This window comes from Epinephelus moara, chromosome 22 (genome assembly GCF_006386435.1).
Source record: "Epinephelus moara isolate mb chromosome 22, YSFRI_EMoa_1.0, whole genome shotgun sequence".
Taxonomy (NCBI): Eukaryota; Metazoa; Chordata; class Actinopteri; order Perciformes; family Serranidae; genus Epinephelus; species Epinephelus moara.
In genome coordinates, this window is record NC_065527.1 from 15,044,359 (window position 1) to 15,070,189 (window position 25,831).

The window sequence follows — 25,831 nt, forward strand, 5'->3', positions numbered from 1 at the left end:
AAAACGTGGAACACACACACACACACACACACACACACACACACACACACACACACACACACACACACACACACACACACACACAGACACAGAGTTTTCGTCATTATATAGTAAGATATCATTCAATTCATTAAACTAACCTATACTACCTAAAGTATTCAGTCACAAAGTCATCACACTGGTTTAAGGGGTATGTATTTACATTGCTGTTTAGTATGCCCTCTGAAACTAGACAACATAATGCACAGGCTGCTTGCTAAGAGTGCACCCTGCAGATTTTTTGGCCCAAATATTCAGAACTCAGCTGAAAGCAAGAGATGGCTCAATCAGGCTGAATCATGTTTGAACCAGAACATTAATGAATAAAAGGTGCCCAGCAACTAGAGAAGACCATTTAATGGTTAAAGAGCTCAAACTAAATCAAAGGTTTCAGGCTTTCAGGTTGAGTAATGCTACGTTATTAAAGTCAGGATTTAAACATCTTGCTCTTTACCTCACACAGTGCTAAATCATGAAAAATCTTCACCCACAAAAATGTACTTCAAAACCATAGTTTGTCTGCCATCGTTTTTATTGCAGTCATGATTCAACTGATGCTTTTGCAGTTCATTTTAGAGTCATTAATTTGTCTCCATCTGTGGGGCGGGTGCCTGTGGTTTGTCTTCACTTGTCTACAAACAAAAAACAAACAATTACTGATACTTGAAACTTGTAATAATTACATAGTGCAATTTATTAATTTTTCAGACAAAACAACCTTCTTTTGGTGAGATTGTTGAATCACTTACCAGGATGGCGTACAAGGCAATTCCTGTCACCACTCCCACTGTCACTGGCCCTGCCACTCCAAAAAATATCGCTGACACTGAACCAGTGGCTAAGGTTAGAAGTTTGAAAGACAACCTAGAAAGAGTGAGCAACAGTCAGCATCACTATATCATTTGATTTATGCCATGATATTTTTCTGATAAGTTTGGTTGTACTTACTCGATGCCATAAAAGGGGGCGTGGCATCAAGATTGACAGCTGTTTGTGCCAATCAGTGTGGTAACAATCAATCGCTACTGCACAGTCTCTGGTTCCAAATGATGTCACCAGTGCAAAATGGCAGCGATCATTTCTGGGATATTTTGGCTTCAATTTTATACAGTGGGAGTATGTGGAGACACGGAATCCATGTTTATATAAAGTCTATGCTCAGCTTTTTTATCTGAAATGTTGTTTATTTTTTTAAATGAAAATGCACAAATTCAAATGTTGATAGAAAAGGGAATGGAATAAGATAGAATGAAATATTTTTTGTGCATAAAAACAGAAGGTCTCTTCTGTAGTTTCATGTATATCCTAAGGACGTTCATGGCGACTAATTTCTCTGTCGACTTAACAAAAATTTTTATTGAGACTAGTCTAAAAAAGGGAAAACACTCAGAAAACAGTCATAATTTAGCACAAATTATTGTTAAGTATTTGAAACATTGTCCCAAAACATACTGTGTGCATACAGAGCCCTTTGAAGCTTTTAATCACAGTCTTCAACAACCATGTCAGATATCAAATGCCGCTGAAGTACGAGACACTTTGTGCCATATGAATGTGAACATGATGGCAACTCAAGTTAACCACTAAAATAACATATAAAATAAATAAATTGCATCTGAAATAAGGAGGGGAAAATGTTTAAAGAAGCCCCCAAACCAAATCTGCTTTTGGCCTCCAAAAGTCTAGGGCCGGCCCTGCTGCCAGTGAGCTCTGTCTGTGTGTAACCTTGATCCTGAGGTATTTCCCTCCTCCTCCCATTTTCTCGGTTGCAGCACAGAGTCCTCCTCCTTGTGTTTTTTATCCTCTTGTATTAAACCTTCACTGTTAGTACATGTCCTCATGAGAGTGAAAGCGAAACTAAAGAAGATGCTGCTGGGTGTGAACTACAGTCAGGTCCATAAATATTTGGACAATGATACAGTTGTCGTCATTTTGNAGAGTCCTCCTCCTTGTGTTTTTTATCCTCTTGTATTAAACCTTCACTGTTAGTACATGTCCTCATGAGAGTGAAAGTGAAACTAAAGAAGATGCTGCTGGGTGTGAACTATGTGGTCTGAGTGCAGACAACACTGTGGAAAAGTAAAGAGTACATACACTAAATGTTCACAACATAAAGTTGTTTGCACAGTTTTACTTCTAAAATACAACGAGATAGCAGAGAGGAAGTAATCCCCGTTTTCAATATCGATATCTGAGGTGGTTGATGGGTCATATGAGACTTTCCCCTAGAAAAAACCTGTTTGAACTTTGAGTGAACTTTACTTGAACTCTGAGTTATTTCAGATACGTTATCACCACTTTTCTTTTCTGAAACCTAACCCCAATACTTTACCGATCTAAACCTAACTTCTGTAACTTAATGATAAGCAAGTAACGTTGCTCTTGGGCTGTGTAGGATATCATAAGCACCGTTATATGAAGATAAGTTGTTTATTGGCATCCCTCCCATTTGTGGTGTTTAGAAACTCTTTGTCCCTGTATCACTCAGAAACCTACAGTATTCATACAGAACAATATCACCAATAGCTGAAGGTAAAATGATTTACGAATCCCCCATATCTTCTCTCTTCACAGCAGTCTGGCGTCAGCTGGATGTTTAGATCCAATGTCAGGGTTCAGCCTCAGTTGAACATGTTTCCGCCCCTCCCACAGATTCACATTGAGAGGATGTGCTGTGTTTCCTCTCAGTGCAGCTATTCAGACAGCAGAAAGTTGAAAGTAAAAGTCTGAAGAATGAGTAGCTCTTGTTATCCTGTAATGTTATGAGCATATCTGAAAGTGTACAGGATTTTAACATAAAACATTATACATTTGTTCTGTACAATGTACATATTTATTTTGATATGTTTGAAGCCATATTTGTAGTAGGTCTACAGTGCTGTAAGCTGACAGAATATAATTACTGCCATAGTGGAAAAACACTGACATGCAGTGACTTTCAGTTTCACTTATAGGCCTACTCATTCAAGAGCAAAATATCCCCTCCATCAAGTTATTTTGTTCATGATGCTGTATTTGTAAAATCAAGTCATGTCTCAAGTCGCCGGTCTTTTATCACTGTTGCACTGCAAAGTTTTAACTTCACTGTGCATTTCACTATACAGCAAATGACACAAAGTGTGTCTGTTGCATATTCTTTGGTCAGCTCTCAGATCAGAATCTCAGATGAGATTCCCAACTGTTAGACACAACAGTTAGTGGCAACACTGATCTCTCGATTAAAGCACCTTGAGTTTATTTTCTTTATCTATCCAGTAGACTGACACTACCCATCTGACGCTGTGAATAAACTTCTGGTTGATTTATAGTCGTGGGAGATAAAAATAAGGACAGAAGCAAGGTCCAGGGCGTAAATTTAAACAGTGCAGGGGCCCCTGGGGTGGAGGGGCCCGCAGAAAGAGCAGGCCTTTGCAAGTGATTCAGAGTAGTCAGTAGCTATCTAAAACAAAATTATATGCTTTTTCTATCAAAGCTATAAAATCTATAAATATACCATAAAAACTGTTCAATTAAATGATTAATTTCTTACTTTATTTGATTTTTTGTCAGATATGCAGTGATGATTTCTGGGTAATATGTATATTGATGTTGTCCAGTGTCAAGTCTCTGTTTGTGTCAAGACAATGTGCACGATAGCGTGCACTAGGGCCCGTCATAATTTCCTTACGCCACTGGCATGGTCCCATTGAAAGTCCAGGTAAGAGGCTTATTGATAAGGGGGGAGGTGCAAAATGGGGGCGGCATGTCAAATAATTTTAATTTTTCGATTTAAGCATTGGGGAAGGACTTGTGTTTTTTATTTTGCCTTAGGGGAGGGGCTTACAACTTGAAATGGTCGTATTTTGTATTCATTTTAAATATAGTCTGAACCCAAAGGTCTGCAAGCAGGTTTAAAAGGCTTGTTTTATTTAAAAATCGTCACAGTTACACCATTTATGCGCAGTGTTGGCTTCCTAAAAGTCATTGAATTCTACATGTTTCATTTAGAAATTTGCCCAAAATAAAGAAAGAAAAGAAAGCAAAACTGTATTTCTGCATGCATGACAATACTAAAGACCCAAGGCCTTTTTTCAGCTACAGGATTTTGTTTCAACTTTTAATTTTCTGCATCAAAGAGTAAGTTTTTAAAATCTAATTAAATCTGCCATGCCAAGTTACTGATATCGCCACTGTTGTGTACAGTTTGTCACATGTGACACAGAGGGAAGTCTGCGCCCCGTTTATCGTCCACAGAACGGAGTTACACGCCAAAATTTTCAGAACAAAATAAAACAGGCTGAAGTATTTCTCAATGAGATATTTAGATATAGCAGGTTTGTGCATTTAGTCCCTTTAGGCAAGCTCAGGGGTTTGGTGTTGCTGGAGCCCACAGGAACAACGCTCTGCAACGCTTTTTTTTTCTCCAAGTAAGGATTGGAATATATGGCATTCACAAAACCCGGTCAAACGGTTGAAGATCCACTCATTACTAAAAGTGTATGTCATATAAAAACTAAAGTGATGGTCAGAGTTTTCATATAGAATATTTAAAGTGTGTTGATGGATTCACGTCGTCATCTCATACACTGAGTAACATTACAAGTTAACGTTCCACCTTAAAAGCTGCCGGCAGTCGGCCCAGTGAATTAAGTTTTTCTCTGACTCCAGCTGCTACAAGAGGCATCAAAACATCCTTTCATTTACAGTCTACTCATAAAACACGGTATGAACAGTAGTTACATGAGCCTCAAAACCAGCCACAACTCAGCCCTGAGCAGAGTGACCGTCCTCTACTGACCAATCAACAGACTGCAGTGTTCACAGCTCCACCTTTTAGTACCAGATCTGTGTGCTAGGTACCCCAACCAACAGAGGGGGGACCAAAAGTGGGGACGGTACAGAACGGTTCCATTGGTACCATCCACAACTTTTCGCTGTGTAAACCATTCTATAATTTTCCTACTGCTAGGTCCAAATCCACAAGAGGAGTTGATTGATGTCTGTCTTCCATTTATAGAAGTGAGGCATGATTGTTTTTGGTCTAAAATTCAAAATGTTTAATCACTTTGGGGATAAAAAAGTAAGAATGCAATGTAGAATTACAGTAAAAAATACTCATAAGTGGGTCAGTGGCTCAGCTTCCCTCAGGCCTTTTGGCTAAAATTACCCCACCCCCACCATTTTAACAAACTTGTATCACCCAGCAGTTTAGACCTAACATCGTGCTAACAGTAAAGCCTCATGCTGTAACGTCATAAGCACTAACACATGTGTGAGATATTTGGACATAAAAAAAACTTTGAATAGCAAAGGAGGTTTTTTGTTTTTTACTTAAATGTGCCTACTACTTATTCCATGCGCCTCTCCTCATCACAGGGTGAGTAAATAAAATGGATGACTCTTGAAAAAAAATGTGGTCACATGATCAATTTTGTCTATGGTTGCCTAGAAACAAGGGGTGGCTCAACTTCCTATCACCCCACTCTCCCCTACCCCCCCTCCGAACTCTAGTTTCTGAAGGCAGGTGTCTCAGGGATAGACGTAGAAAAGCAAAGCTGCCATTCTTTGCACTTTCATCACCAGTGGGGTATTTTATTTCTTTATTTTTTCCCTTTATGTCTAACCTGTGAACAAGTGGGCACTATTTTGCAATTGATTGGCATGTTTTGCTGGCGTGTGACTTCCTTTTGAATTATATTTTGTTATAATCATATCACATTTTTTCATTTAGTTTGAACTATAGGGTAGCTGTGCTGTAGTTCAGTGTCTTCCAGTGTGAAGTAATTGGTAGCTCGCAACTTTATGCTTTTAATAGCTTCACCAACACTGTGGATACACTCCCTTATTACTCTCATCCCCAATGAGATGAATGAGGAGTTTCCATTTGCCTGTTCCCTATGAAGTAAATGCAACTTGTCATTTTACAGCTTACATCATGAGACTCTGTGCCTGGAAAGGCTGTGGCTCCCCCTGCTGGGATGTACTTGTTGTGCTGGTTGTGGTCACCTATAATTAACCCCAGCTGTGTATGTTGTTTGTGAAATTGCCAGAATACACGTTAAAGAAGGGCATCTTTCCCAGAACGTCCATGTGGCAATATTAAGCAGTTACATTAGCGTGCTGTCCTAGTCTTTCCTTTTTTATTTCCTCCATTAAGAGTCTGGCAACCAGTCTTCGAGGTTTAATCATGACTTGAGCACATTGTGTCTTATTTTTACTAAGAAATGATGCATTTTTCCATGGAAATATATATTTAGAGGCCTTCATTGAGGCCCAGAGACGAAATTCAGAATGTGATAAACGCTGGGGTACACTGCATATTGAAGAGATGAGATTCCTGACCATACTCTTCCTAGACATACATATTGTAGGCCTTATGGATGTAGGTATAGCTTAATGAGCAGCCTTTTCTTCTCCCCAGAGAGTATGCTGCAACATTGGACACACATTCCCTGACACACAGAGGGAATGCACTAGAGGGGATTTGGACATCCTGTCCACCCCTCACTGTTCAACCCAGGAACAGGATGGAAAAACTGCCGTGGCCTAAGCACAACATGCGCAAACACATGCACGCACAGAGCTTGGCGTCGACTAAGGTGTGCTATTCTTCCATTCTGGTTCTCAGTAAGATCCATCTGTTCATTCTGCACAAGAGAACACGTCTGTTTCGTCCCCATAGTCTGAAAACTAACCTATCCAGCCTGTAAAAAAGGCACATACTGCAATTAATTCAATCACTATGGGAGGATGAGAGGTGAAAGATAGGATGTGCGTGTATGTGTGTGTCTTTAAAGGCAGATATGTGTATGTGTGTGTGTGTGTGTGTGTGTATGGGGGGTAGGCGGGTGCAGAAGCAATTTCGTTCTGCTCTGTTTGGCAGTGCATCAGTGAACATTTTTCTGTTTCTCCATCTCCACCACTCTCCAGCTCCCTCTCTCCAACGCTCACCCGTGTCTGTCCATCCTCTGAATCCCATCACACACACCCTATCTCTCCCTCTCTTCCCCTCTTGTGGCTGTCCCTTTCTCTATCTCTGCCTCTCTCAGTCTGCTGGGTCCTTCTCGTACAAAATCCCACTCTTCCGTCGCTGAGAGTGGGGATTTGAGGTATGGGTAGGGGTTTTTTTTGGAAGATGATTGATAGGGAACAGCGGGTTGCTGCATAAAATAGTGGCTTGGATCCTGATTCACTGAGTAATAAGTGAAAATGCTTTTTTCACCAGGAACAAAGCATTTGGTCTTAATTATTTCATATAATGTATCTGACTTAATCCCATTTAGGGGAGTGGGTAGTCAGCCCTCCACAGGCCGTTTTGTTTGCTGTTTGTAACAGTGCAGGAGACAGAGAAACAGGAAAATGGATTAGTGTCACAGAGCAGTGATTACATAAATGCATTTGGAAGCAATTCTATTGTGGCATTTAGGATGGGAGGAAAGATTGTAAAGGCAAAGGAAGCAAAGGTAGGGTGAAAAGTGATGTGTGTCAGGGTGTTTAGTGGGAAGGGGAGAGGGAAAATGTGGAAAGGGGGGTTCCGGGGGTGTGTGTGTGTGTGTGTGTGTGTGTGTGTGTGTTGGAGGTGGAGGTGGTGGTGGCGGTGATGGTGGTGGGGTCTAAAAGCAGCAGATGCCATTGTCTAGAGCATATATCACAATACAACAGTAAGAGGATTAGCGTGCACACACACACGCACGCACGCACGCACGCACACAAACACACTTCTCTCTGCTGGCCAATATGCACCCAAACAGCCCCCTGACACATAAACGCCACCCAGAGAGAAAGAGAGCCTCTTGCACATGATGTTCACACACATTAACTGTCGTGTAAAATGGAGCATATTGACTTCTAGTGACAGCAGACGCTGCTTAAATCCTCCACTCAGCTCCATTCTTCATCAGCTACAGCAGGCTGGACACTGGCGAGCATCTCGTGTGTGTGTGTGTGTGTGTGTGTGTGTTGGCACTTTGACACCCAAACGCACTGTGCGCGCACGACGTGCCGTGCCGTTCTGCGCCGAGCCGTGCCGTGCATTGCCTCTCATCGCCTTCGCAGCCAAAGGGAAAGGCTTAACGGATCGCATCCATACAGGCAGGCAGCGGCAAACCCGGCTCATTAAAATCTCGTCTGCAGACCCTCCGCCGGTCGCGCGCAGTACTACTCCAGCTCCTCGCGGTGCTCCTGCTGGTGCTTCCGACGGACCCCAAAGCGCTGACGCGCGCGCTAAAGGTGTGGAGGAGAGGGCAGCCGCTCGGTACGATGGAACCGAACCCGAGCCGTTAAACGGTTCAGAGATTAACACGCACACATACACACACACAGCAGCTGTGAGCGAGGCCAAACGTTGGGGAGGTTAACGGCGACATGGCGAAAACCGGCAACATCTGAACTTTGGAGGATCCGCTGTGAGGATTATCGTGCAGCCCCACAATCTGACCGGCATAACGAGGAACGGGATCACAGTTTGCATCAGTGTTTCAAAGAGATAGCCAGCGGTATGGCGCGCGGTGACCGTCGTTTGGGCACCTGGCAGGTGCTACTGACCATCTCAATGGTCATCATCCCCCTGGCTGCTCACGGTAAGTCCGCTGCACTACCGGAGTCCCACCCTGTGCGTGTGTGGTGTGTATGTGTGCGTGTGTTTGTGCAAGCAAACGCGCACGTGCGTGAATCAAATTACACCTGCATTGGCATACCATATGGAAAATGACAATTGTCCACGTATGCGGCATGAGGATGCAACTGCCATTTAAGATTTGGGCATTGATGTTAATAGTATCCAATCATCTTTTTATCAGCAGCAGTGATAGTCTTTGGGCCTTTTGATAGTAACACGCCGGGTATTGATAGGCTGGTTTTAAATTCTGGTTTGTGTGGACTCTGATATCTTAAATGCGCCGATGAGCCATTGTATTTTGGCAATAATCATGTTAATTGCATTTCAATTGCATTTACAAGACTCTATCTATCCTTATAGGCTGTGCTGAGAAATCCAACAGTGTGATGTGATATTTTCTGCCAGCATATGTTCTGTCATGCTGAGAACTGCTTTGTTAAAGACACTTGAACCACTTGCTGTGTCCACGGTCCAGCCATTCTCATGTTAATTCAGATTCTGAGGGGGAAAACTGTCTCTCCTGTGAGCAGCCTATTTAAAACAAAGGTGACTGGCTTGTTCCAAATGTTATAAGCTCGAGTGGGGAACATCTGTATAAAGAAGACAGACAGGCCTGGAGGTGATCAGAGAGAGAGACAGAGACGTTTGACAGTTCGGTGCTGCAGCTGGGACTCGCCGCGGCGGTGCGTGGCCCAGACAAAGGCGGGATTAGGTGCACCGTGGCCAGGCTACAGGAGGCCCATTCACGGCGCTGAAAGGATTGAATTCCTCCAGACATGCAGGGGAAGCCCGAGACAACCGGGCCCGCTACACCTCCCACCCCCCTTCGCCTTCTCATTTTACTGTCTGTCCATCCCTTGAGACTCGGAGGCAGGCAGTGTGGGAACCAAAATCTCAAAATCTCTCTGCTCTATCTGTCTGGCATACACGTGCGCGCGCGCGCGCTAAGAATAGTGGAAATGTGGCAAATCTCAGAAATGTAGAAACGGGCGCTGCTGCCGCTGCCCAGCAACAGGGTGGCTCGTGCACGCAGAGGGTCGCCGGGGTTCACGTGGGCGCGCGCTGCAACTGTACCCCTCCTCCCCGCCACGCCACATCTCGCGCCCTCAATGTGTAACCAGGCGTTAACACAGTGACATATTGACCGGTAAATACACGCCAGGCGTCCTGTCTGTCATGCTTTAAACCCCAGAGACCACGTGGCTGTGGACATATGTGATTCATTAGAAGTAATGTGTAGGTGAATCTTCATTCATATCTTTGAGAGAGGTGTAAGAAGAAGATGAGTTTGTCCCCCATGACCCATGATGTGTGGCCTTCATTTGTGGAAAGCGTCCTTGGGTCCCTTGAAATGGGCTGTAAAAAAGCTATTATCATTAAACTGTAAGCCTATAGAACAACCAAATAAAAAGGAAAACCACAGTCAGTGGAATATAGAGCCTTAATAACAGTGATGCGGTGATAGTTGATGAGGTGGATGTACTATTAGATAGATGGGTAGGTTACCAAGGGCGGAGTGGGTATACTCACAGCTTCTTGGGTGGTATACTGCAAGTGGTATACCCTGTATACCTGCAAATACCTTCCACTACACCACTGCTTAATATTCCTTCAATGTTCCTATGAAGACTCAAATTGATTTTCAAGATTAATCAATTTATGTTTGCCTATAAAATGTCAGAAAAAAGGGAAACAATGCTCATCATCATTTTTGTAAAGCCCAAAGTGAAGGAAAAAAGTAGCATTCTCACAATTGTGAAGTCAGAATCAGTAGAACTTTGGCAATTTTGCTCAACAATGACTGAAACAGTTAATCCCTTATTAAAATGGTTGCAGATTAATCAGCTTTTAATCATCCTATTGATTACCCAACTAATAATTTAAGCTGTATGCAAAACCAATAAATAAATCCACACATAAACACAAACATGCAGAAACACAGATTGCCCTTGATAGCCATGTAAAGCTATGTGGATCAAATCCAGACTCTTGGGTGCTCTGCTATGTGAGTGTGTGTGTCTGAGTGAGTGCATACTGTGAGGTCCATCTGCCCTGTAGTCCCAGAAAGCCCATGATATGTCACAACAGATCAGATCATCAGCAACTCCCTGACTCCTTTTTATTCACACGCACGCACACAGAACGGGAGGAAGAAGGTGAATATTGGTCGACCAATCATCAGCTGGTTTAACATTACTGAAGTTGGGCTCTGTGGATAACTGGGATCCACACCCAAGTGCTGATGGTGAATCAGGTGGTTGTAGTATGAGCGGTGTGTGAATGGCGCAGTCACAAAGTGGGACTAGTTGTGTCTCTATCCAACAAAAGCCTGCAGGATACCTGCCCGTGATTCCCACTGTGTCCTGTCCTGCTGGTAAGACGAAAAGGCTGCTGGGAAGCTGCACCCTAGCCAATCACAGTGACCTCAGGTGAAACTTGTTACCATGGTGACATGCTCAGCGTGATGCCAGAGGTGAAGTGCTGAGCAGCACTTAAAGGACACAGATCACACCATTTCTAAGAAGGAAATTGCCAAGCAGAGGCTCGTGCATTCAGTTTGCCCTCGTAATCTCTTCATGTTCCCTTTTGCTCGTGTAATCGCTATAAGACTGCCAGCTGCTAACAGGATGCTGCAGCTCGACGGGGAACAAATTGGCAGATTGAACCTTTAAATGAAATTTGAATCAGCTGTAATCAGTTTTAACTGGTGAGGCATGTCTATCTCTTTGACAAACTGTGAAGCATTCGGGTTCATTCCACCTCGGTTTTCCCAGAGATGGAGTTGGCATGTAACGCTCACTGCCTGGCTGGCTGATTGATTGAAAAACAAGAGAGAGAAAGCGCAAACACTGGATTCTCTGTTTCCACTGCAACTCCCTCGCTCCACTCCTCCTTTCAACATGGCACCTCTTTACATCTCACCATGGCAACTGCAGCGTATGTGTGTGTGTGTGTGTGTGTGTGTGTGAGGTGAATCTCATGGTTCCTCAGCCACCACTAGTCTTCGTGACTCGAGGCACGTTCAGATGGTTTTAGTATTAGCTCTGAATGAAGTGCCAGACACTGAGAGCAGTGATCTCATTGGACACAGTGATTTCAGGGTGGCAGTGGGAGAGGAGCCATCCAGCCAAGTATTTGGTGGAGTTTGGCCGTTTGCGCAGATGTACCAGGCCAGTGGAAAAGTGTGAAGAATTGGCTTCTTGAAATTCAGTCAACTGTGGGAACATAATATATCCAAAACTGTGCAACAGCACGATCATCCATCTTTCTTTCTTTTCTTTCCTCTGTAGGATTAGGGGACATATATATGCAGAAATAGAATATTATACAACAAGTAGGTTTTCTTTAGTGTATAATCACCTGGTCAATTTGTTTTGGAGAGGAAGAGACGTCTAATGATGATGATTATGCTGGGGTAAATATGCAAACCCAAGATTTCATGTTTTTAGGGCTGCACCATGGTGTTTTTGGAAACTTTGGGATCTCCTCTTGAATTTAAAAGAGTTCTGCTGGTTTGAATTGTCTGGCTGCACAGCCTGAGTTTGTAATGACTGGCCCGTCGGTGGCCTGCTGCATGTTAAAAGGTTTTATAATTCCCATCTGTCTGTACCTCTCTGTCCTCTCCCTTTTAATTTCTCTGTCCGCCGCTCTGCCTCTTTGTGTGTGCATCTTTCTCTGCTGGTTGTCAGGAGCGGGAGAAGTGCCTGACCAGTCAGCCTCTAACCTATTGCTCTAAATCCCAATCTAATCCTCACCCAGTCTCGGTCACCAGAGCACATTAGTCAGTCACTCAATGTGCCTAATCCTACATCGTTACAGTCTGATTACACGGCAGTCTTCAGCTCTTGTTCTGATTTCTTTGACAATTAATCACTTAGCTCTCAAGCGTGAACCACAATGGGCTTTTTGCTGAGCGGCACTTTTCCACAAATGCCCTTTCTGATGAGAACACATTTGGTGCATATTGTATATTTTTATTGTATTGTGTTTGTCAAATTCAGCTGAATATGCGGTGAAGGATATTGTGACATAACAATATTCTCTTAGAAAGCTAGCCTGCACAGCCTCAAGGCATCTCTACCGTATACTGTAGGGATCCATTTAAGTTATTTATGCTTCATCCTTGGGCCACAATCTTTATCAAACAAAACACAGTCAGTACTTTGGGATTAGCACCAAAAAAGGATCTTATATGTGTGTGTGTGTGTGTGTGTGTGTGTGTGTGTGTGTGTGTGTATAAGCCTTTGTTTCTCATTTTGTCGTCTACATCTAGATAAGATCACAGAAAATAACCGACTATAAGGTTATTTTAAAGGGGGAATCAATCGACTTTACACATCTAAGTCAGTTTACCTGTCTTGTAATACTAATAATACTAAATGATACTAATCCTAATTGAATTGGCACTACTGTAATACTCAGCCTGTATGATGTCATCAGTGGTTCTGGAAGATTTTCACAAACCCTGGTGATGTCATCGGGGTTATTTCCGCCAGCTTTACTACCATTTCTTTTACTGTAATACGCTGGTTTGGGAAATAAGCTTTCTTATCACAAGTTAAATGAGACGATCGATATGACTGTCATATGTCTCTTAAATATGTATCTGCAGCCAACTAACGACAGCCAGTCAGCCTAGCTTAGCATAAAGAAGAAAGAGGAAGTCCACAGGTAACATAACCTACCACCTACCAGCACCTCTGAAGCTCACTATTTAACACATCACATCTTGTTTGTTTGATCTGCACAAAACTACAGTAAGAAAATGACATGTTGTGCTTTTATGATGAATTATGCGGAACTTTTACTTATGATGTTTCCAAAATTACATACTATGCACTACAAACCAAGCTTTTAACTCGCTGCTTTGGCGTTGCTGAGCACCTTGCATTTTTCCGCTCTGTGTGCCTCGCATTTTTGCAGGAACATCCTGTGAATGCCACGAGTTGAAATAACTTTAACTCAGAGCTGAAAAAGCGCCTGACATCATTATGACATCATTTTCCCATTGTCCATACAGGTGAATTGAAACTTCTGTGGTGGAAATTACAAGTAGCAGTGTACATGGTTTGAAGCTAACGTTAGCTCACTTTCATCGTCGCTGTAGGCAAGCTTCAAGACATATATGAACAAATTGTTGCCTCAACATTTTACCAACCGTAATTAGGTCCAACAATTGACAGCAGATTGTCAAACTGTCCCAGACTCATCTCAAAATGAGCCGTAAACTGACCATCATCCATCCGCCATCCTTTGTAAAGCACGGTAACTTCCTTGAGGCGCCACTGTTTGCCTAGCAACCTTATGTTGACAAGAAGACTACATGAAGTTACTGGTCCTGGCCAAGAAATAGTCAGACACAGACACCTCCACCACCCTCATACCCCCTGCAATTGCATGCCAATTGGAATCAATTTTTGCACCAATGAGATGAGCTTCAGAGATGCTGGTATTCATTTTGGACAAAGTCAGATCAGCTGTTTCCCAGTGTTTCCCATTGTAATGCTAAAATAAGCTAACAGGCGGATTTATACTGAACCGACAGATATGAGAGTGAAATCATTTCCCAAAATGTTGAACTATATCTGTAAAGACATGGGTGTTAACCAGGCAGATAGGGTCTGATGAAAAGACACAGTTGAGTTGAATTATGGGAAGCGTAGCATCAAGTGTTTTGACAGTTCTTTGTTTAATTTAACTCTTGTGAGTCTCTCAACTTTATGGAACTGAAACTCTGGATTACCTCTTTAATGCCTTTCTGTGTCCAACCAACAGGAAGGCATTCACTGGCCAGGCACCATCATCACCACAACCAATCATCTGTCAACAAGGAGGCCTTGAACAGCAGGATGGTGCTCAGTGATGACTCTGCAGAGAGGGACCACCTGATTGGGCTCGGGGCTAAACTCCCACTCAGCTCCACCAAACGTCACCATTCTCGTAAACACGCCCACCTAGACGTCGTAGATGAGGACCCACCTGCTGGGGAGGAGCTCACTGCCGGAGGGGCAGGTCCAGACCAGCCTGGAAATCCCATGTCCGATGATGTCATCACCGTGGAGTTCCACAGCCCTGCACCGGATGTTGTGCCCTCTGATGTCGCTGTTGGATGGGCCAAAGCCCCACAACCCCAGAAGCAAAAAGCGGGGGACCCTACTGCATGGACGCTTTCTGACTTTTACGACTACCTGTCCCCTGATGACGACCTCTCGGCATTAGATTCGACCCCAGAACCTGAGCCCACCCCCTCACCTCCACCTGACATGGAGGATGAGAATCCGCTCCTGGCTGGCTCTCCTGCTGTTCCCGAAAACACGAGGCCTAAAATGGAAAGCGGGCCCTCCTTGCCAGCTCCTCCTATGCCAGGGTCGGACAAGGGTAAAGAGTTAGGCTTAGGTGGTGCCATGGGGACCGACGGCTGCAGGCTGGGCTTTGTGCGCTCTGGTCCTGGGACGTGTGTGTCTGAGTGTGACATTGAACCCAATTTCTGCTTCAATGGAGGAGTGTGCACCGTGGTAGCAGGAATGGGAGCCTTCTGCAGGTGAGAAATACACAAAAATCTGTTAATTACACGAGCTGGTTTGTTGTCTTGAGTTAATTAAAAAGAGGATTGCACAGTTGCCTCAATTTTTCACCATGTTTACTAATGATTGAGTTTTTTTGTAGCATTTAAAAGCTGACTTTATAGAGGGAAAACTCTACAGTGTGTGAGCGGCAGCAGGGCTGTATGGAGGGGTTGTTGGGCGCTAAAACCATTCCCGTTTTTAATTATCTTGGGATGATTTCCAATATGTTCCCTCTCCAACACAAAAGAAAAGATTTAGGACACTTCAGACAAGCGTACAGACACTGAAAACACGCACATAGATAGAAGGTTGGCTTAATATGTCATGAGGGTTCATCAAGATCACAGCAGGGTCGCCAGAGGATTAGCTCAGTTTTGGAGCCGGGGGGTACAGAGTGTGTTTGTGCACGTATAGGCTGGTGACAGCTGATGCAGACACACACGGTATGTACACACAGAAAGTATAAGGACGACACAGTAAGGTCAGGGAAGGATACACTGAGAAATAAACACACGCACTCCTCGCGCACATACACACACATTCACAGACGCACACGCCCGCGCACATACACCACCACGCCTTGAAAGCACCATCTGTCCCATCCAGCAGACTCAGTGTAAGCTCAGAGGTAAACTGTTGCTCCTCTAGTCGTACCTGCTGAGTAACAGCGCACACACGTGTACACACACTCACTCACGCGGGCACACTTGAAACACTTGCATGCAATTGCACAGAGAAAGGCCGGAATATGGAAACGATAGACACACGCTGACACATGCACGCACGTATCCTGATCCTTTGATCTCATTAAGGGCTAGGCTGCAGGCCGAATCCCTGCTTTGCCGGACAGACCTCGGGACACCATGTCATCAACTCTGAGTACCATTTTACACTCTTTACTGTGGCTTACATGCTGTGGCTATAAATATTGTAAACATGCTAGTGCAGAGGGTACACACTCATATTTAACCTCTTGACTTTTTATACAGCAGGTCAGGAGAGAGGAATGTTACTTTACGCTGTTTTTCTGACCCACAAAGTGTTACACTGATCAAAAAGGCCAAATAGTTCTACCTTTTGTGTCGCTTTGCATCCAGGTGCAACGTGCAGGACTACATCTGGAACAAAGGCACGCGCTGCGATTGGGCGGTCACAGAGTTCCAGGTGATGTGCGTGGTGGTGGGCGTGGCCTCCCTGGTGCTCATCCTCCTCTTCATGATTATCGTATTCTTTGCCAAGAGGCTGCACCACCTCAAGAATGAAAACAAGCGCCTTCGCAAACGCAGGTGTGTGTGACAGAGAGGTGAGAATGTAAAAAAATATGTGCTGTGACTTAGACTATGTGATGGTTGCTGAGAGAGGCAGCTGTGACTGTGTATGTGTCAGTCAGTGTTGTTCCTGGAAGACTTTACAACCTAACAACTGAGAAAGAATGTTGAAATCAAATGATGCAGAGAGCGTAGGTGCAGCAGAGAAGGAGAGAGGTGAGAATGCAGTTAGATGGAGATAAAGTCAAGTGTCGACAACCAGGGTACAGTGAGTAAAATCCATCTATCAATTAGATTTTACAGTCACCAGCCGCAATGTAGACTTTAGAGCGGATCAAATTCTCTTTGGCATGCACTGAATTATTTATATTCTTAGACTGTGATGATATATTTTTGTGTATGATGTATGTGTGTAAATTTTAACCCCAGTTTCACACTGTGCAGAGCAATGTAAATATGGACCTGGAGAGATACATATGCACACAATTTTAAAAACAAACCTTCCACATTAACTGCAAATATTTATGACACAAATCGTTCTCTTTGCCCTCCTGCAGTAAGTACCGCCCACAGAGCAGCGAGCCACAGACGGACGGCCTCTCCGTTTCCACAACAGCCGACGGCTCGCAGCCAAACGTAAGGAAACTGTGCGACACCCCTCCGCCCGCTCCCCAAGCTCACACTCACAACCTGGCATACTATGACAACATTATCTGTCAGGTACGCCCCAACTCTCCTCATGTTTATGCTCCCTTTTCTCTCCTTCCATTCATCTTCTTTGTATTCATCATTTCCATCTAACTCTTCAGTCCAATCATCTGCATCTGCATCTTTTTGTCTCCTTGTTTGTCTGTCTTCTGTTGTAACCATCTGTTCTCCTCTTTGTTCACAATGTCCTCTCCTATGTTTTCTCTGCCAGCTTAGTGATTTGATTTTTGTATCTGTCTGGGATTCTCTGTTTTTCTGTCTCCGCGCATGGCCACCTAACTGCTCCCATTCACAGTACTAACAACAGACTACTAACTTAAAGGGGACCTATTGTGCTTGTTGTCAGGTTCATACTTGCGAGTTTCTACCAGAACATGTTAACACGTTTTAATATTCACTTTAATGGCCACTTTACCTCCCAAAAAAGCCCAATCAGCTCTGACTGGTCAGCGTTTTGTGGGTCTCCCACGTCTCGGCGTCTCTGCACCGACATTGTAGCCAAGATTAGGACTGCAATTTTTCTACCATGAAAAATTGCCAATACAACCAGACATGTCCCAGCAGGAATACGGTCCAAAAAAAAGGGAGAAATTAACCAAGATTATCTGTTTCCCTGATGTTAGCATGAAGCTACATGTAGCAGTGTACATGATTTTAAACACCAAGCAGCAACTTGAAAAATGAAGCCAACGAGGATGTGCCAAAAGCTGCAGTTCCTTGAGTGGCTACTTGAGGCTGGCTCCAGAAACAGGTCAATCCCCGTAGACCACTAATTTAAAATGGCAAAACTTAACAGCAGAAATAAACATGTTCACGGCCTGCTACCAAGTACCAAGTTACTTAAATGTTCTGGCAGAGGGTACTTGCTGTAGCTCTGGTTGAGGGTGAGAGGCTGTCAGCAAATAGGTTGCCGGGCACAGGGAAACGGAGATCTGTGTGGGTACATGAGACCCTAAAAAAGAGGGTGGATCATGGGGAGTACCACCACTTGGTCCAGGAGCTTCACCTCGATGATAGCCGTTTCCAGGGGGCAGTCTAACAACCTTCTATCATCGTGCCATATAGTTTTGGGTATCCAGCAACTGCTACCACCAGTTTTTCCTCCGTTTTAGACCAATTGTAAACTTGTTGTCGTGACCACCACAGATGGCCCACCTCTCAAATCATCTGACTGGACAATGGGAAAAAGGCTGAAATGACGTTGGGTGCATTTATAGCCTGAGTGTCAGACTGAAGCTCCCAGAACCTTCAGTCTGACATCGCCTCCATTGAAGGCGATTTACAAGGGGGAGGGAATTTGATTTTTCCCTAACCAATCAGTAGAGATCAACGACTCACCCAGAATCTGACGTCATTAGTATCCATGCCTCGGGGGTGCCAAAAACAAGGGACCATTGCCCGTTTAAAATGTCTCCGTCGTCGTGCACGCCCAGCTGTCGTTAAATCCAGTTTAGCAGCTTCCTTAATTTGGTCCTCCATTAACGCGAGTAGTGGTGAAATACCTCGATAGCATCGTTAATGTGGTCTGTAGGATCTGTAGCGGTCGCCATTGTTGCTATTCTCACCAGTTACCCACCGGCGTACAGCTTGACATCAGCGTGGCACTGATTGGCTAGTCGCTAGACCCGTCCCCACCCCCGGCGTTCATTGGTCCGTCCATCATTTGGACGAGATAAATCGCAAATTCATTGCAGTATGCCAGACCAGAGATGCAAGCCTACTCAGTTGAGTGGGCGGGGTCTATGGTCTGGAACCAGGCTAGTGCATTTATGCTCTGAGTTGAAGTTTTTTCAGCTTGAGGAGTTCAGAGCGCTCTGGCAAAAACACCAGGCACTTAGAGCGCAGAAACACGAGGTGCATCGCAACGCAAAAACTATGAGCAAAAAGCTTAATTCTCATTATACAAAAAGGCACCTCCAGCTGCTAAAATGCTTTCTGTGTGATCAGGGCCTTAGTCCCTCTAGCTACTTTCCCTTTTAATGACAACTATATGGGAGGTTGAATTAATCTATAACTTAAATGTTATTAGGGCTTAAAGTTACGCAAAATTAAGGGCAATGTTGCTTAGACAGGCTCTCTTTTGATAGTGCCCTTGGGCTGTCAGTCAGATCCACCCTCTCGTCTAAATATGTTCACTTCTGGCTCTATAAAAAAACAACTCAAGACTTCAGAACGGGAGTCCGCAAACAAATGGGTGATGTCACCATAGCTACAGCCATTATTTTTCCATTCTATGGAGCTGACGTCAGCTTGTCTCGAAAGTAGAGAGTGAAGAGTATTCAGAACGGCCTGACGCCTGAGGCACAGAGATTACTTTTACATATGCTCATTATTGGAAACTTTTGTTTAATATTATCATCCAACACTGTAACATAATATATGACAGAGAACAAGGACAGGCACAATAGGTCCCCTTTGAGCTCGTAGAGTTATGCACACATCTAACTCACCTTAGTGCCCTGTTAAAGCAAGTAACCTCTCACTGGGCTACAATTTGAAATGTACAGTATGTGTGTGTTTAATGCTTTTTACACTCACCAATCCCCTCAGAGGCAATCAACAAGCAGCTATACCTGGGAATATAAACCCAGAAACCCTTATAATCACTTCCAGGTAAGCAGAGCGGAAACGTCCACATTGTCCTACAGCAATTTCCCTCCCTGGCTTTGCTTTGAAACCTACCCACTGTGCAACCGCTAGACGCCAGAGTTCGCCTCTCTCTTCAACGCAAACCTCACAAACTCTTGTTATCAGCTGCATTCCACGTACACTATAGGCTGAAATAATTAATCACCTCCCTGCAAGGATTCCTGCAACTAGTTGTTCAGAGGTGTTATGTATTGACAGCTGTGTGATTAAATAGCAGGTTCCCTCATTTGCTGCCTTTCTTGCCTGCGCAGCTTCCCGAGAAGTTCTGTGAGGAAGCTGAGCCTCCATTTTGTTTTAACTGCTGGCTTTGCTCTTGTGCTTACAAAGCTCAGACAGCCATTTTAGGGTCCCTGTGCAGGTTTTCCCGTCTCTACCCAGTCCTCTTCCAAAGGTCATGCATGTAGTGCTGCTATGAAGTGAGCTGCATTCTGTAGCAGCATGTGTGTCTGTGGATATGACTCCGTACGCATGGATGTGTTAATTTCTATCCATGTTTCTGTGTGTTTGTGGGGTTTTGTGTTTGCAGGCAGATTTGTGTGTGTGCCCCTGTTAGGTATTCATCAATCATACTCGCCTTCTGGGTTATTAAGCCAACACAGTTTATACTCTAGGGTTACTGATGCATGGTTAAACTCTTAATCTAAATAAACAATGAGAAATCTCGTCGATAAACAGAGCTTAACCATAATAGCACATCAAGTCTATGAGATCAACAGAACAAAGACATTTTGCTCTGTGACTTTACGCTTTTGAGCTTGTTGTCCCTGGTGTGAAAGGGTGATTAGCGTGTTTTGTCCAGTAGTAGCCAGTGTGACCAATCGATGGTGCCCTACTTACTGCCTGCTGTGCGTATGACCTTCAGATGTCTGTGACATGCCAATCAATCGATAGCTGGGTCATTTGCAAACTGACACATTGAGACGTGCACAATAGTTTTGTTGTCAAACACAGCTCTCTGACTGTTTGTGTCACAGGTGTAGATTGGGACATTAAAGTAGCAGACAACTTGTATTTTAACAAAATTTAAGACATTTTCACCATAAATTGATGCAAAAAGTCACAAATTGTTGCATAGAAATTCAGCAGAATTCAAGAAATGAAGTGTTTTATGCTTAAAATTCTCTGGCAGAAGACCCTTAACCACCCATTTCATATGAAACAAAACCTACGCCCTTTGATAATTGCATGAATTTACTGCATTTAACACTCTGCAACCAAAAGCACACACTGATGGATCACAAAATCGTATATTAATTTCCAGTCCATTAGCCACACCTGGCTGGGCTAAATGAAGTGAACACATTGTGACTTGCTTTTCTAATATACGCCACAGCACTCAGAGCTCTGCTGGCATTTCTATGCGATGGTTATAGATGAGTATCTGTGATTTCCGGATGCTCTAAATGTCAGGTCTAGAGGCTAAAAAGCCCCTGCAGACACGTGGTCTGCAATGCAGTTTTTTAAATGTCAAAGGTCCGATTGGGATTCTCTTTTAAACACTGAGGCATGATTGGTTGATTAGATAAAAGTCTATGCGTGCAGGTGCAGTGTCAGTCCATAGAGTGACCTGTATAAACTCAGGAATGATCATGACATGAGGAAGTGCTTCCTGGGATTTTCTTTTTACTGAATTGTATGTTTTTAATTGAGATATTTAGTTAATTCAAACAGTTTTAGCCAGTCAAGTGCTGAGAAATGTCCCATGTGTGTTCTCCAGTACACATGAGGTAGCCATGAAACTTCGTCTTTTCGTCTTTTAACCAGGAGCTTACCTGTGAGGGTGATATTCAGACAGTAATGTCAAATAATTACACTGTGTTTCTGTCTTCAGTCTGACATTGCACTCTAACCAATTTTCATGGGGGAGGGGGATTTAATATTCCCTGACCAATCACCAGAGACGCATGTATCCATCTGAATCCGACGTCATTTTAAGTCTATGGTGATGTGTAGCCATGCCAACATACTTGTTTTGCCAGGGTTTTAAGAGTGGAGCAGAGCGAAGTAAAAACAGCAACGATGTCGGGCGACATTGAGAAGACATGCCGATTTAGAACAGCCTAGACAACAGCGTCTATCTTGTCTACGGCAGTCGCCATTGTTGTTATTACTCCTCACTGGTTCTGGGACACAGCTTCAAAATGCTTAACAGCAGCTTGATAATAATGTTAGTCCCGCCCCGGTGCAGTTTTCATGACCTAAATCTCTGTTTGTGTGTGGATGAGAGGCCAAAACATACAGGAAAATATCTATTTACAAAATGATCTATATGTGTAGACAGAGCCTCAGGTTGCAAAACATTGACTTACCTGTGACCCCTGTGTGTCTATATAAACGTGTGTTTATATGTATCAGTGCGAGGCATGTGTAAAGAGTAACAAACTCTCTCCACAGGATGATCCCCAGAAGCAGGAGGACCCTGCAAAGTCCCCACAAGCCAAGGAAGAGGGGTCAATGAACATCCTCAACTCTCATTCCCCCAAACACGAGAACAACCGTCCAACCTCTGTCGTCCACGACCAGGGCCACACCCCTAACAACACAGAGGAGAACGCCGAGGTAAACACGCTCCAGAACAACCTGGTATAATATCACCATCTGTCAAAGTGTGCTGCTGGAGAATCAGACCAAAATATTTAACGCGCACACTACACTACAGTAAATTGTTATAGAGTGGTGCAAAGTACATACTGTGTATTGTAAACAGTCCAATCGGGCCTAATGTCAAAAGTAAGCACAACATGAATTTACGGATACAACTTGAGAAGCACAATAGTCCTGTTTACAAGGCTGCCATGCCAATGCTGATCACATAGTGGTGCCGCGCCTCCTTTCTTTTCTCTATCGCCTCTTACGCTGGACTAAAATCACTGGCTTGGACCAACTAATGACTGACTTTCCTCTCTACTGATGCCCTGCCTTGGTCTTCGGCCAATGAACTCTCTCTCCCTCATTGTCTCCTCTCCCGTTGCCCCCCAAACCCTCCCCTCGCCTCTGCCTGCCCCGCCTTACTGTCTCTCTCTGCCCGCATGCATTGGTGTTATCGAAGAAAAGTGTCTGAAAAACGTAATATTTGCAAAAGAAGTAAGTGGAAATCAAGTGAATCTGTATTTGCGAAATATTCATGTTTGACATTGCTAATAAGTGGATACCTCTAGATTACATGAGGTCAAAGTAACTGCTTGGAGTTGATATTTGAATCTATATACATATATAACACACGCTGTGTCTTGGTTTTCAATGTGATTTATAATACTTTAATGTACTTGAGGTTCTTTTGTACTTTTTTGGGTATACATGGAGGATTATAGTTCACAGTTGTTGGAATAAATCTTTTTAATTTTATCCAGCTTGTCCCTGTGTGTTGCTATTAGCTCTACTTTCCCTCTCTCTTCTTTCTCGCTCTCTCTGCATGTCTGCTCATGATGAAGCTAACTACTGCCCAACCGCTCCCCTGCTAATAATGAGTGAATGCACGGCTGACCCTGCTTTTGTGCTACAGTAGGCTGCTCACAGATTACACCACACAAACAATGGCTGCCGTGAGCCCGTTCAGCACCAAGGACAGCTCTCCAGAGTTAATGGAAGCTACCGCAGGAGCTTGAAATATAACTTCCTCCCTCTCAGAAGATTAAAACTACAGGCTGGTATTAAAGTGACAGTTCACCCCCAAATCAATGATACATGTGTTTCCTCTCACCTATAGTGCTATTTACTAATCCAGATTGTTTTGGTGTGAGGTGCCAAGTATTACAGATATCAGCTGTAGAGATGTCTGCCTTCTCACTCGGTTTGTGGTGCTCCAGACGCCAAAAAATGCATTTAAAAAACTCCACAGTGATGTCATGAGCACAAGCCTCTTGTTGATGAGTAGATGCACACTTCCTCCTACATGGTGATACGGTTGGTGGGTGTAGTTCAGTAGAAAAAAAATACGTCCTGCATGAAACTGCTCACAACAAGGTCGTGGATTATGTTGAGTAACTGGGTCATGATTTCTGGAGAGAGACGCTGCTGTTAAGCTTTTCAAATGTCGAGCCGTGTGCCATTGAGTTTCATTATATTTGAGAGCTGGCAGACATCTCTACAGTTGATATCTCCAACACTCTGCAACTCACACCAAAACAATCTAGATTGCTAAATAGTCCTACCAGTAAGACAAAAGATTTGCGTTTTAGATTTGAGGGTGAACTGTCCCTTTAAAGCCCCAGTCTTGCTGCTGTGAAAAACAGTGAGGGAAAACTGTATTTTAATTTAGTGCTGACCAATAAATACAGCTACCAGGAGAGTGAATGTTGGGCTTACACTCATCAAAAGGCCACAAACACAACTCTGAACGAATGCTAATGTTGCTCCATATCTGCTGGATGTGTAAATGGGCGCCTGCTTTTGTATTACGTTAAAGGTGATAACATGTCAGTGTTGTGTTCACAACTTGTTTCCACTGCCCCCAAGTGGCTGAGAAATCAGTTGTCGCAGATTTAAGATGATGTGTCTGTGCCCGGGGAGTTTTTGTCTCATAATTCATCCATATCTGTCCTTATTTTTGCCTCTGTGACTTTTCCTACATTGTTGCATCCCTCTCCACTCACCATATTCCCACATCAGGATGGAGTCACTATTGGCCTGGAGGTCCTCCTCCCCAAAGAAGCCAAGCGCCACCCAGAGACCAGCTCGCCCCTTCAGTATGACGTCTTCCTCTACAAGGTTGCCAACAATGGAGACTCCGCCTCTCCCAGCCAAGCCCATCCCACTCACAGCGCCAACTCTTACACCTCCTCTCACCCCATGCCTAAATCACCCAAGACACCTAGGACACCCAAGACACCCAAGTCACCTAAGGTGCCTAAATCACCCAAATCACCCAGACACACCAAGGAACACCCATCCAGTAACCGTGAACCCTTGTCCTTGAGGCACTCCTCACCTGGCCGTCACCCCTCACCCGGTCGTCACCCCTCACCCGGTCGTCACCCCTCACCCGGTCGCCACCCATCACCCAGTCGTCACTCTGCACCTGGTTGCTATTCTTCTCCCACCTGCCATCCGTCATCTCATCACTCTCCCTCCCGGTACAAATGCATGCCCACCTCCTCCACCACCCCGCCTCAGTTACGCAGGCCCAGAGGTCGGTCACAAGCTCCCGGCTCAGAGCACTCAGGGAGTAGGAGAGAGTACCACAGTGGACACATGCGTCCATCCCCCTCCTCCCCTCACCTCACCCAGCCTCCTCCATCACCATCCAAGGCGAAGTACAGCCCGGTCAGCACCCGATCCCTGCCACCACTCTCATGACCTGGCCTCCGCCCAGCCTAACATCCAAACATTCACACGCACAAACATCTGTCATAATCTAATCTCTCCAGCGATATGTCCATCATGGCTCTAACTTTTTTTATTAGTGACTCATAGATTATCATCTGTCTTTGCACCCTGCCTCCACATTTATACCCAGAGGAGGAGCACATCACCTGGTCGTGGTCCACGGAGCCAGAAAACTAGAACTGGGACAACTCTGCACACTCTCTCAAACTCAGATGTGGATGCACCACACAAACAACACTGCATAGTTATGCTGCAGCCAAACTTTCACACCTTTATGTAAATAACAACCTCCCAAAGCTCAGGTTACTGCTCACACAAGCACAAAATGAACCACTACATGTGAATATGCTCTTCTAGCATGGTGCCAACATCAGCGACAGCTGAGGATATTGTTCATTAAGGTGTCATAGAGGTTTACTACATTAGCCTTCGTGTTATCAAGTGTTTATATAAATCTTTTGCTATTTGGTGTCAACGATTATTTCATGTTTTCACAGGCTTTTTGGTATGTTTTTCATGTTTCTAATCCTCAATAAATAGACGATACAACAAAGCGTGTAGTATTGTGTTCTAAAGATGGACAGAGCTATGAGGAACAGAGCACACAAAAAAGGAGAGGAAACAGCAAGGCTCAGAGAAGAGACAGAGGATTTTCCTTTAGTGTTGCCAAGCTACAAGTT

At 44.1% G+C, this 25,831-nt stretch overlaps 1 protein-coding gene and 1 long non-coding RNA gene across 3 annotated transcripts; one reads left to right on the top strand and one right to left on the bottom strand.

Annotated features, from left to right (window-relative positions):
• Positions 1-558: 558 nt before the first annotated feature.
• LOC126384083 (uncharacterized) lies at positions 559-1,873 on the bottom strand. Its single transcript, XR_007569229.1, has 3 exons — positions 988-1,873; positions 789-903; positions 559-671 (listed from the first exon to the last, which is right to left on the bottom strand). It is a non-coding gene; the product is annotated as an uncharacterized LOC126384083 (long non-coding RNA).
• A 5,542-nt stretch (positions 1,874-7,415) lies between these two features.
• On the top strand, positions 7,416-25,273 carry cspg5b (chondroitin sulfate proteoglycan 5b). 2 transcript variants are annotated; one of them, XM_050035641.1, is made up of 6 exons: positions 7,416-8,597; positions 14,411-15,176; positions 16,299-16,487; positions 17,027-17,189; positions 22,221-22,385; positions 24,435-25,273. In XM_050035641.1, exons 1-6 carry the CDS (start codon positions 8,516-8,518, stop codon positions 25,119-25,121), a joined length of 2,052 nt encoding a protein of 683 aa, XP_049891598.1. In that variant the 5' UTR covers positions 7,416-8,515; the 3' UTR covers positions 25,122-25,273. The 2 variants fall into 2 exon arrangements, with proteins under 2 accessions (XP_049891598.1, XP_049891599.1); XM_050035642.1 differs by having other exon boundaries at positions 17,027-17,105.
• The last annotated feature ends 558 nt before the right edge of the window (positions 25,274-25,831 follow it).

Bases quoted from the DNA above. Each gene is read 5' to 3' on its own strand.
- cspg5b (XM_050035641.1), top strand. From the start codon at position 8,516: ATGGCGCGCGGTGACCGTCGTTTGGGCACCTGGCAGGTGCTACTGACC. The intron at 8,598-14,410 runs GTAAGTCCGCTG...TCCAACCAACAG, and splicing joins CATCCCCCTGGCTGCTCACG to GAAGGCATTCACTGGCCAGG. The intron at 17,190-22,220 runs GTACGCCCCAAC...CTCTCTCCACAG, and splicing joins ATGACAACATTATCTGTCAG to GATGATCCCCAGAAGCAGGA.